At 36.2% G+C, this 13,732-nt stretch overlaps 1 protein-coding gene across 1 annotated transcript; it reads right to left on the bottom strand.

Annotated features, from left to right (window-relative positions):
- Positions 1-1,836: 1,836 nt before the first annotated feature.
- On the bottom strand, positions 1,837-10,689 carry LOC109092192 (protein Wnt-2b-A-like). Its single transcript, XM_019105946.2, has 5 exons — positions 10,354-10,689; positions 6,525-6,745; positions 4,762-5,039; positions 4,309-4,573; positions 1,837-3,503 (listed from the first exon to the last, which is right to left on the bottom strand). Exons 1-5 carry the CDS (start codon positions 10,470-10,472, stop codon positions 3,274-3,276), a joined length of 1,113 nt encoding a protein of 370 aa, XP_018961491.1. The 5' UTR covers positions 10,473-10,689; the 3' UTR covers positions 1,837-3,273.
- Positions 10,690-13,732: the final 3,043 nt, after the last annotated feature.

The following is a 13,732-nucleotide window of genomic DNA, read 5'->3' as shown; positions in this document are numbered from 1 at the left end:
AAAATAATATTTGCTTATGCAGAATCCAGTAAATGACACATTCAGTATTGTTTGCCATATGAAAACTGCAATAAAAATTACTTAGAAATTTGCTCATTCACTACCCTATTTTTTACCTATTTTGCTTCATTGAATTTTTAAGCTAATTTTTAACCTCAGTATTAACATGTTAAAATCCAGTTGCTCACGTTTCTTTTATTTATCTATCTTTGGTTTATTTTCAGCACAACAAGATTGGTATATTGGACAATTGACTAAAAATGCAGTTGTAAAGACCACACACATATTGGGCTCTGAGGACATGATCACGTGACTCGGCGAATATACACAGAGTCTTCGCCAAAGAACAAAAGTTTTGAATGCTATGTTAGCTTTCAGCGCCTTGACACTATCAATACGTCCCTGTACGGATTAGTGCGCTAATTAAAATGTTAGCCGATTCTGTTTAGGAACATACATAAATTTCAACACTAACCACAAAGTGGTTACACGCTGCCAAGGGGGTAATTTTACAATGTTCAAAAGTAAACATACTCTGACATGTTTTCCACAAGTCTTTCTCAACACAAGTTTTTCTGGCAAAGACGAGGTGTGAGGTGGAACTGTTGAACAACGGAAAACATAGTCAGACTAGCTGTGGGAAATTTCTGACATTCCACAATTGGAAAAATGTATCTTTGGATGAGTTGCTGAAAATGAAGCAACAATAGAGAGTTATTGGCGCCCTTTGAGACTTCAATCTTAATATAAGAATTACAGAGGCGAAAGCAAATCCGGTCAAACAGCTACAAGCAGCTCTGTCTTACAACGTGACACAAATTAGAATGGCTCGAGATCAGAATCACTTGTGTGCAGGGGCCAAAATTAACACTTGTTGAGTGCCAAAAATGAGTAAACATTGGCTTTGGCGAATTAATAAATCTAAACAAGTTAAGTTTTTCTTTAGGAACTGCAACATAATACATGACTGAAATCAAATAGTGAGTATCTGAATTTTGATTATGGCAGATTTTTTTTCTTCAGTTCTAATAATCAATAATATACAGTACAAACTAATGATTTTGAAAATTCTTTGGAAGTTCATATATATATATATATGCTGTTGGATATTGTTTGTATAGCATAGCCTTTCCTTTTGGGCCTCTTTTGTCAATTGCAATTTGTACAATGACAAAATGAACTTCCACAGTCTTTACCAGACAAAGTTTCAGGTTGCTTTTGATTAATGGTGCCACCATTTTGGACATGCATTACTGACCATCATGACAACTCAAGCGCTTCTTTCACTCATCCATCATAACAGCAAATTTAGAAACAACCATGTTGTCAAACCAAGGTGCTTCATTCAGTGCTGCAAAATGAATGGTGAAGAATGCCAGTCATGCTTACCTGACTATTTTTGCTGCTCAATTTCAGTAAGCTGCTGTCTTATTTTAGCAATGATTTGACATTTAGTGTGGGTTTTACATGAAGACATATATATATGTATATATATATATATGGACATATATGAAGCAAGAAGTAAAACATTCAGAGAGGCCATTTAGCTTCAGAGGGTTTTTTTTTTTTTTTTTTTTAATGGCTGTTATTTCTTTGAATGCGTCATGAAGATATGGTTTATAGTTGCTACTAACTACCTCAACCCAAACGCAAAGTATTTCAGAATTTTGATGCAACACGCATTGAAAACCAGTTAATTCAATGAGTTTGTTGTTTCAAATTTATGCCTTTTTTATTCTCAGAAACTGCACAGAATCTATCAGACTTCAGTATACAATTTTGTATGCTGTGTGTGAAATTCATCTTATTGTGTGCAAACAGTCTGGGGTCATGGTATCTGATGGTTCGGACTCTTTATTTCAATAAACATCACATTTCACTGAAGAATCCATCAGGGAAAATACTGAGATACTGATCGTAGACAAGTTTTTGGAACCAGTATACCAAACCAAAAAAAAAGTGCTCATATTCAAAGGGATGTTTAAGTGCTTAGATATTTAAAAGATAACATGAAAGATATATTTCTCTGATATACAATGACACAATAAGCACTTTTGCGCCGCATAGTTCTATGGAACTTTGTTCTATGAACTAGCCAGCATGGTTGTTCCTAGCGAACCAATTTCTCCCTTGGGCCATTTTCCTGGTTGCATTTGCATCATCAGCAGGAATTCTGAAGCGGCCAGCACTGACGTCTTTATTCGTGGTAATTTACAAACATCAACAACTGGTGAATGGAGGATGATGTGATCGGAGCTGTGTTGTGTCTTGCAGGTTTTGTGATAACAGAGATGGAATGTAAACGCACAATTTAAGCAAATAAAAGAGCATGAAAATCTGACTAAATCTCCTATGACAACTTGCAGTGTTAATCATTGAGGCTGAGAAAAGAACTCTGCAAACAAGAGGTAAATGCCATTATGGCTGTTTTCCATGTTTGTGGAGTTTCAAGGCTTTTTAAAAATGTTGGGTAGCCGGTGTTTTGTATGTGTTTGGCCAATCAGCGTACACTATGTCACTGGTAGTTCCTATAGAACTGTTTTAGTCTCTACTTTGAAGTAGGAGCTAATTTAGTTCCCCAAAAACAGAGTTCCTAGAACAAAATACGTTCTAGTTCCTGTGGTGTGAACTTCTGCCAGTAGTTCTAGGAACTATGAAAAGGTTCCTCTGGTGCGAAAGCGCCTAATATCACTGATCAAATTCTTTCACGCATAAGTTGTGTATCAAAATGATGGTCCTTGAAGTAAATGGGAAGTACAGTTATCACTGTTGAACATTTTTACAGCATCCTTCAAATTATTATTTTGGACCATGAAGTGGAATTGTTCTTGTCGTGAAATGCGATTTGTTGCTATGTTCTTTGGGAATCTTGAACTGATGCTGTATATTGTTCTTTCCCTAAAACTCCATCAATGCATTTATCAAAGCTGTCAAAAAACACAATTTGATGTATATAGACACATATACTATCAGTAAAAGGTGTTTACAGTTTGAAAATAGTGAAAGGATTGTGTCCTGATCACAGTTAATTCTGTTAAACACCAGACAATGCCCATTGTATGATTTCCCATGACACCAACCGTCTACCAGTGCTCCAGACTGGCCTGTAATCTCTGTACTTGCATCATTGAAGGCGGGTAAAGTTCAGGGTTCTGCAAGTGGAGATCAGAGCGTTATAGTCAGAAACTACACATTCCACAATGCGGTGGCCCACTTCAAAAACCTGAGAACAGAAAAGCACCAGTAGCTGCTGATTGGTCATGGTCATGGCAGTCAGGTCAAATCGAGCCAGTCGGGTTTCTTATGTGGTTTACAGGTGTGGACATCCACAATTTCCTCACAGTCCCTGCACTCCACAGCGCAGCACCACTTGAACTTGCATTCGCATTTGCTCACACGATTTACACGCGTGGTGTCGTACCCGCGGCCGCAGCACATGACCTCGCAGCCGTCCATGCCTCTGGAAGACTTGTTACACACCCGTCCTGCTGTACCCAGAGAACCTGAAATATAGTAGCAGAAATGGAATAAATCAGGGTCATTATTTTGCATTTAGTAAAATGATTCCATTGTGAGTCGATAGGCCATTCACTTAATCTGATCAAGATCTTTTTTCTTTAGAAAAATGTTACATGGTAACTGTAGTTTTTCCATGGGGCAACTGGGTATTTTCAAGTCTGGGTCATATAGTTGTTCACCTCAAAACCAAAACAGAAACAAATAAATGATGATAAAATAAAAATATAAATTGTATTTATTTTTAACAAACATAAACATTTTTGAAGCAAACAAATGAAGCACATCTTACTATTATAAAAGTTTTTTCCATGATGATTTCTTGCATAGTTGTCATAACTCTAATGTGTCTGAGAGTGCTTTTTCTCTGATATTTAATTATATATGTGTCATTTCAATATTCAGGTGGTTCTCATTAATAATTTTAATAATTTTAATTATTACTGTATTAAAAAAATACTTGAAGGCAATTAGTTTTATTTTAATTGCCATCAATTATTTGTAGTGCAACAAATACTATGATGTATCAATACTTTAGAATTTAATGCATCTTTTTTTGCATTGCATTGCATTACACAGCATTGTAGTAATAAATTATTTTAGAAATGTGTTTAAATGCAAAATCTAAATAGTACTACTACTTACGTAAGTTTTCTATTCTTTAATACAATTTCTTATTTCTGTCTTGGGACTTTGGGGTAAAATATGACTTTGGCTGAATTTTGCCCAATTACTTTTTGATATCCCAACTATCATGGTATAAAAACATTTAGCATGCTCTTTGTTGCTTACCTGCCAAACGGTCCATTAGACAATAGTCTGGAGAGTTCTCAGTGTATACTAGATCATTTTTGGTCGTTCTCTTGTAATCTCGGTCAGCAACCATGAAGCCTGAACCGTCCTGGTTCATGGTGACCTCCACAGCAGTATTGTACTTCTTTCTCAAGTAGTCCCCTGTTCGCCGGAAATCAGACATAGCCAGCCAGCATGTCCTGAGAGCACATGACCCACTGACTCCATGACACTTGCATTCAGTCTTCATAAAACGCTTTACTGCCTAAAGAAAACAGAACTCAACCCATGACCTATGAACCAGTCAATGACGCAGATTAAAAGACAAGCTCACATTTTTATAATTAGCTTTTGTAAAGTTAGGACATGTTTTATAACCCCTTCAGGATCATAACCTGCTTACCTGTTAGGGTATATTTTGCAACCATCAAATGTGATCATCTTGACCCTTACCATTCTCCCACAGCGGTTGTTGTGCAGATTCATCAGTGCTCTGGCATCTTTGACCATCCTCTCTCTGGCGTCCACAAAAGCTTTGGCAAACTTGATACCGTAGTTGATGTTGTCACTACATCCACCCCAGTCAAAGTCGCCTTCTTCATCGCTCGCTCGGCCTCTCCTGTTGGTGTCACAGCCACAGATCTTCAGCTCTCCTTGACTGCACGCTCTGGTGATGGCATAAACCACCCCAGCAGAGGAGATCGCATAAACGAATGCTGCTTCACGGCTACCTGATGAAAGAAAAGTGAGAGATTTTTCATAATAGCATGTTAAAAATGCAGTACAGTTCTACTGTAATCTTCAAAAGAAAATGTTTAGTGTATAATTTCTGGGTTACGCACAGGGTTTTATGTTGACTTTAGCGTCAGCCAACGAATGGCTTACTTACAGTTGTCAGAAAGTGTTTTAACTTTAAAAACTTTGCTTTTCAGTAGTTTAATAGAGCCAAGCAAGTTGATGAGGCGTAAGCCTCTTACTATGGTGTTAAATCCACTGTGCTTTTGTTATATCAACTCTCTAACATCATCCCTAGGTTTAAGCCCCTTGGCTGGCCTAAGTGCGGGAGGCCACCCTAGAGCTTTCAGACATTCGACTGATTCAGGCTGACACTCCTTCACCTTTAGTTTCTTTGGTCGATTGCACTCATAGCCTTGAGGTGTGTTTTTTTGGCCAAAGTAGCGCAAAATGACCCCTATTTTGCTCATTTTCCTCCTCCAGTTCGCGCACTGAGCCAGAACAGAGGGTGATATATCAAAAAGAGCAGCTTTGTCTGTCTGCCAGAGTCATCTGCACAAATATTTACATCTCCTATTACTGTTTATACATCAGCCTGTAGAGAACCCCCTCCCGACTAGCCACTTGTATTTGGAGAATATCCACTCTCTGTCAGACTTTCGCCCATTCTTGGGAAGTGGAGATTTTAAAGCCCTTTTTCCTGACATCTATCCAACATTGATGGGATTGTTGTCTTGACTTCATGCTTTTTGTTCTTGTAGCAAGTAAAGCTGTAATGTTGCACAATTTACTGTACAGTTATATGCCAACACCTCAAGCTGTTTGACTAAAGCATAACCTTATGGGCAAATATGCATGGGTGAAAACATGTCTATGTTTACCCAAAGAAAAAAAAAGGCTATTTTAAGACTTTTTTTTTTTTTTTCAAAATTCTGGTTATTCTTTTTTATTTTTACTTTTAAGATTTTGATTGTTTTGATGTGTTTTTGTTTTTTCCATTATTCTCAATTGTAGTTCACATTGGATTCCCATTTAAAAAAATACTTATATAGTTATATTTAAATTAATGCATAACCAATATTACCATTCCAGTACTACTGTAAAAACATTTTGCAATTTAAATATATTTCATATATTTTTTGTATAATATTATATATTTATACAATAATTTAATAATATAACATTTTATATTATTTATAAAATGTTTATAAATATTTAAATATACTTTTGTTTTTTACATTTTGTTACAATACTGTCCTTGAATTGACTTTTTCCTTGTGCAAAATATGCTTTCTCATGACTTTCTTTTTCGATTTTGGGGTGGTTCTACTAGCTTTGGTAAGATTCGCATTTGCACACAGCTTATAAAATATGCTTTTTTACATGATACAATGTTGCATAATTTATGCACATCATGTCTTATTACTGTATGATTTTGATCTCAGCCATTTTTAGGAATGAAGCGTAACACAAACACTGACTGCGCAACATGACGCGGCCAAACACAGTATGGTCTCGCTCCAGCGTGCTGCAGTTCCAGCGATGGTGTCGGAATTGGTGCTGGCATTCTCGGATCCACTCTTTGGCTCCTTCTCCGATGGATTGCATGAGATCTGGGTGTCTTTGGCAGAGCTGCCTCTGCTTGTTCACCAGCCCTGGAATGTTGTCACATATGACCCGTGCACCTAACGCGCCAATGTACCTGCAGAAACAAACAGAGACACATTAGTTGACCTAGCATCTGCTAAATGAATAAATATAATATATAAATATACATTGCTATTGCAGTACTTGCCCAATGTCTTGTGAATATAAATCAATTTAATGCAGAATTATCAAATCAATTATAATTAATTAACAAACCACTTTATAGTTGTTTCAGTCAGCCTGCTCTTCTGGGTCCATCTCTTTTAGAGACTGAACCTTCAAAGTTCATGTCAGCCACACTTTAATACACATTTTTCTGGAATGCTTGATTCAGACTTGTCAATAATTCTGTGGTATAAATATTTTTGCATAGCGACCACTAAACTGAATAATTGCCCATGTTCCCAGCCAATTGATTTCCTATAGCTGTGCTAGTTTCATGTCTCCGTCTGTTTCTTCACACATAATAAAATAATTTCAACTTAAATCAATATTTCATGTCCCTTTATTTAAGATATTTTGCAATAATGATACCCCTATCATACTTTACTGTGTCTGCAAAAACTTTAAAAATTTTGTTCACAGAGTCTTAAAAACATAGTTTACCCAAAAATGAAACTTCCAACCCAGTCTCATGAGAAAACATAAAACTTTTACAAGACGGCCTTTTTATATGAATTTGTATGATATGATTCATGCAGAAGTGTACGATTTTTACACCAAGGTCCACCCCAACCCCATTTCATTAAACTGTCAGTGGAGCAAAAACATGTGAACGAACAGTTTGTACAAATTTATGAAACATAAAATAGTTGCGAATTTCCATAATGTTGCATTGGAAGATTCTTTCATCACAAACTCAGCTCATTCAAAACCTGTGTGACTTACTTTCTCCTGTAGAACACAAAAGAGGATATTTTGAAAATTTATTTTTCAAAAGATATTTTGAAAAAGAGTGTTTTACTTCTTCTTCATGCATTGAAAGTCAGTGGGGTCCAATGTTTTTTTGTGTTCCAGAAATGAAAAAAAAAAAAAGTCCTACAGGCTTAGAACACTATGAAAGGGAGTAAATGATGACATAATTTTCATTTTGAGACAAACTATCCTTTTAAGAGCTACTTATTGCTCCATAATTTAGATACACCCCAATTTGTCTCACATCCCATGGTTCTCTGTTGACAAATCTCTACAAGAGTGCAGCAACAATTGACAATCTTGCATTAATATTTGTCATTATGTTGCAGGTTTCTTGTTTAAACAGCCTGACAAATACCTGGTGGACCCTGTCTGTTCAAGCCCACCACACAGACACCCTCGACGAGGTTTACGCTGTGCTCACACGCCCTTGTCTCCTTCCCGGATCTCATTATCCAGTCAGTCGTGTCTGGGTTTGTGCGACAGCACTCCGTACAAAAACCTACTGGACAATTTCCACTCCTCTTATGGCTGTCTCTATCGCTCGCTCTCTCTCTCTCACACACACACACACACGCAATGACATACTAATGCAAACATACGGCCCAGCGAAAGACTTATTCCTCTCGCTATATAGCATCCATGGGAGGGCCTGCTGTTGCCGGCTTTGCACGGTTGCCCTGTTGATCCTTGACACACAGAAACACAATCTCGCTTTCCCTCTCTGTTCCAGAACACTTATCAGCTGTATGCGGCTGGGACTGGGAAAGGCCGCTGCACGTGAGCCAGAAAACCGCTACGCGTGAATTGATTGCAATGATGACAACAATCCCCATAACTGTATAAATTACCGTAGGAACTGAGAGATATTTATCACCACTGGCTCACACGGTTTTGGGCATGCTGCCATGGCTGTCTTGTCTTGCGGACTCACGCCGCCGAATCCCCACTGCCTTATGGAGGGCAAAAGGGGCCATACGTATAGTTATTTCAACATAGATGATACAGACGATAACCCTTCTTTTCCCATTCATGAAATACGGTATTATTGTCCATCGTGAGAGAAACCCGGCATTCAATTTAATTGAAAGTATCAAAAAATAGCATGGACTGAGATTATGTTGTTTACTCAGCTGTGGGGCACCAGGCAGTGCGCTGACTATGTTGATATTGCTACCTCTGAGACGTGATGGGGAACTTATGAATGCTGCAATTAGAGACATTTTTAAAGGCGAATTCTGCCATTGTGTCATCATGTCTGGTGTTAAGCAGGGAAGAAATGGAGGTGAAAAGCAATAACTTCAGAACTAAGTCACTTCAAATCTCTATCACCCTAGCAAGTGTGTTTATATGGTGCGTTCAGCACACAAGTAGGTCTACTGATCCAGCCAAGACCTGTCATAGTACAGTCTGGAATGTGTTGATCAATGTCACTTTAAGACATCAGACTTCTCTGTCTTTACTAACAACTGTCCTGAGAAATGATTAAACACAGTGCTATATGGATTTCTGCCATCACCTGCCATCTAGAGCTATTTTTTTCTTTCTGATTTTATCATTTTATCAGTTTTTTCCAGTAATATTGGCGTGATTATACTTATCTTTTTGCTATTAATTACTATTTATTTGCTATTTTAGTACTTTTCATTTGTGTCATACATATATCACTTACTGTAAATTACTAACTGCTTTTCCTTTTATCATGCGTTGGACCAAATTGGTCTATAAATGAAAAAAAAAATCAATTTAAAGAGGTCTGAATTACATAATATACATACATACATACATACATATATATATATATATATATATATATATATATATATATATATATATATATATATATATATATATATACATGTGTATATACATGTATATACATGTGTATATATATAGACACATACACACACACACACACACACACACACACACACACATATATATATATATATGCTGCACCAAATGCACACATTATAAGTCAGTTTAGACTCTCAAATGTATATTTATATTTGCTGAAAATTAGTAATAATATTATTTTGACATAGGCTTTTTTTCACACTTTTAAACCATTATTTCTCTACTGTAATCTGAAATGTTTTTTATTTTTTTTATTTTGTACTCTACTTTTCTAGATGATCAAATGTGTGATTATTTTTTTTCCGGCAGGTGGATCATGAAAAAGACTATCCTAATCACATACTGTAAATATAGGGGACCTGAGTCATATCTATAGTGATGGACAAAAGTTGGAATTAGTTTACTGAATTCAGCCGTGCTACTGCATTGAGGAAAAATACGTGTTTCCCACCCTTGTACAAAAGTGAATGTATTAAATATGATGTAGGCATAAACTAAAATCTAATTTAAACACTTTTTTTTTTTTTTTTTTACAATGGTTTAGACCCAGAAAACTTTGCTTTTCTAGTTAAATTCTTACAGTCATAAGAATTTATCCGATCTGCAGTTAATTCCAATTTCAATTCTGCATCCACTTATCTTGGAATTTCCATCATAATTTGGAACCATTTCTTAATCAAACGAGATATTACACTGAAACCTTTTTAAGTATTTTTATTTGATTCGAAATTAATTATTTATTGTTATGATTTGTCCCATATTGGACACAAATTCAATGAGCGTAGGCTACTTGTTATTAGGAACAGTTCTGTTAGTTTAATTTAAGTCTGTATGCACCTAAGTTAGCCAATGAGTGGCTCTTGTGCCAATAAAACACTTAGAAACACCTACCACCAAGACGAGTCCGCACTGGGAGTGAACATGAGCAGCAGTAAGATGAAGAGCAGGTAAATCCTGTGAGCAGAGCCGCTCGGTTTACTGCGTGACTGAACTCCAGCAAACCCTCGCATGATTTACACGGCCAGTTTATAAATAATTACAAAAAAAAAAAGTCACAGGTTCATAACAGCTCTTGAGATACTTTATCCTTCATAATTCAAATAGTGTATCTTTCCACGACAGAATCGATAAAATCACTCAGAATGAGAACAGAAGCATCCAAATAAAATACTGAGTATTCCTTCCTATCCAGATTGAGTTCCTTTAAGTCGAATCTGAATGTGCTCGTTTATAGTCCAGTGAGTGAGGTACAGTATCTGTCCCGCAGAATTAGATCCAGAGGCAGCTCTCTGATTGGTGGGGCAGTCTGCGCGCTCATTGGCTGAAATCAGCACGAGGAGACGAGATGAATGAGCGGCGCGCGCGATGCTGTCACAGATAAAAGCACGCGTTACTCTGACCACTTACAAAGAAGTAGACCATCGTTTTTGGACACTACCACGATGGTAATACCATGCTTACTGTAGTACCTTGGATTAACATAAAAATATATCTAATTTAATGTCTATTTTAGTGAGGTAATTGTGCTGTACCATGGTATGCAGTGACTTCTGCCTCCGACAGACTAACGTTTGAAACTATATTTAGACACTTATATTTAAAAAGTCTGAAGAATTTTGCGTTCATAACAAATATAAACCAAGTTTCATTTATTTTAAGGACAGATAGCACAAGTAAAATTTTAAAGCAAAACATTGATAGTTGTATAGGTTTTAAATGATAAAACAATGATATATACATGGCTAAAATGGAGGCAAAAGTAACTGAACAAACAGTCTATCTATCTATCTATCTATCTATCTATCTATCTATCTATCTATCTATCTATCTATCTATCTATCTATCTATCTATCTATCTATCTGTCTGTCTGTTTGTCTGTCTGTCTGTCTATCTATCTGCCTGTATCTGCTAACATGCTTCATTATAATGTAATATCACTGTATGTCCAGTGTTTGTTTAGGTATCAACATGCCCGACTGGCGTACGCTAGTCTATGTATAACTCACTGAATACCTTCTAAACAAAGATAGCAGCCATTGCTCAAATATTTTGGGACGTGACATTGTCAATGTACATAATCACCCCAGCTTGCTCATAAAATAGATCACTGGTATTGGATGGAGGGGGGACTGCATAATACAAAGTAAACAACAAAGAGCTCCAGAAAGAATGTATCTGGTCACTAGACTCACACTCTGTCCTTTAGCTTCCTGCCAAAGATCATTAAAGGAGGAAATAGACGCATTAGGAGATAAGTTGGCGTAGAATCCACTTTGTTTGCATGCCATGTATTTACTCATATTGAAAGAGTATAAATCTGAATTTAAAGTCTTTGAAATAGACCCATATATATATATATATATATATATATATATATATATATATATATATATATATATATATATAGTTATTTTTAGATATTGGGTAGGATTAGGGATAGAATATGGTCAAGCAGAATATGTGCTTTGTAAGTATTTGTAAGCAACTAGTTAATAGTGAGAATTGGTCCCTGTACCAAAGTGTTAACCTCTCTCTCTCTCTCTCTCTCTCTCTCTCTCTCTCTCTCTCTCTCTCTCTCTCACTTGCTCTCTCTCTCTATGTATATTATGTGCCATAATATTTCAAATACATAGGTTTACAAGTTTGTTCAAATCACTAACACTATCATTAAGTGTGACCTATAGTAATAATGATGCTGTCCTTAGCAACCACTACTAAACATGATTAAATGCCAAATCTAACCACCACTGGGGCTCATACAGTGGAGAGCATCACCTTTTGTTGTCTCTAAACAGTGTGTGACTAGAATACTTAACCCATTGGCACCAATGTGTCCTTTCTGTACTGAGAGGTCAGTGCCCTCCCCTCCCCTGATCTAGAGGAGCTGGTGATTATAGCAGTGTGTGGGAGACAGATTTCACCAGGCCAGGCATGCGTCCCTGTCGGCCTCGCAACCTCGACCTACTGTCCCACACAGGAATGTTAATTAGCAGCATCTACCAGAGGGGGTGACCATCCACTGACACACAGGACATCTACAGATAAACCAGTGTAGTCAGCAGAAATAGCAGCACTGATATTTTAGGGGACATTAAATTAGTAGTTCACTAAAAATTTAAATACATAATTATTATATATAAGTAATAAAATGGATTAAAGTTAATGAATATATTATTATATGAAAAAGTTAAATATATTGTATTTATTATATTAAAGCAATATCAATATACTAATATTGCTCTTGCTGCTCATGTGGTATTGCTTATCATACAATATAAATTGTGACAAAAACTCATAGGGGCATTTTTTGCCCCAATATCTTGAATTTAAGGAACATAATGTATGTTCTGTATAATGTATGTTTCATAATGTATGGACTGTAAGGTGGTCATTAACGGCATTAAAATATTTTAATCAGTTCTTTTTTCATAACTAATTAATTAAGTTAGTGTTAAACTGACAGCGCTAATTATTTATTCACACTTGTATCAGACTTTGCTGTGATTTTTCAGTACATGTAAATAATGACAGGATTTTCATTTTTCTATTTTATACATTTTTTAAAAAAGTTTTTAATGTTATATTTAATTTCTATTATTTTAATGTAATTTCTATTATATATTTTTTAATAGATTCAAATGGTATTTTTCACATTAAGTCCAGCTCTAGACTGCATAAGCTGTGAGTTTGCGCTTGATTGGAACCTGGTAAGACCATTGTGACCGGGGGGCAGAGTGGCACATACTTCATGCGTGTTTGCCTCTCTGTTTCCCGGGCCACACACACTCACACACATATACACACACATAAAGAGGGGATTTAGGATTTAGGGATAGGCTCCTGGCTGGTTAAACTGTGATCCCCGCTCCTGTTAGTCTCACATGGATGCTTGTGATGCACACACATTTTTCAAATGCTTTGCCCAGAGTTTGAGACAGCAGATGCTTTAAGATCTAAGGGTCGGTTGTGCTTTCATTGTAACATCAAAATGACAATCATACATTGTCTAATTTCTGTGGTTTTGAGCTTATAGTGAGTGTTTAATGTTATCGGTTCATTAAAGGATAAAACTTTATAATAACATTCATTCAACAATCACACGGCTTTATTCTGATTGGTCAGTTTAATGTTAAAATTAATACTGCAATGCAATAATGCTATTTTTAGTGTGACAAATAAATCGGTATCTGCATTTTTTTTTTTTTTTATATAAGCACCATTATTTGAGCAGACTATCACAAGACTACCACATTTATACACAAAAATGGA

Source organism: Cyprinus carpio, chromosome B6, assembly GCF_018340385.1.
Source record: "Cyprinus carpio isolate SPL01 chromosome B6, ASM1834038v1, whole genome shotgun sequence".
Classification (NCBI taxonomy): Eukaryota; Metazoa; Chordata; class Actinopteri; order Cypriniformes; family Cyprinidae; genus Cyprinus; species Cyprinus carpio.
The sequence above is the reverse complement of the archived record's forward strand: the minus strand, read 5'-3'. Positions and strand labels throughout refer to the sequence as shown.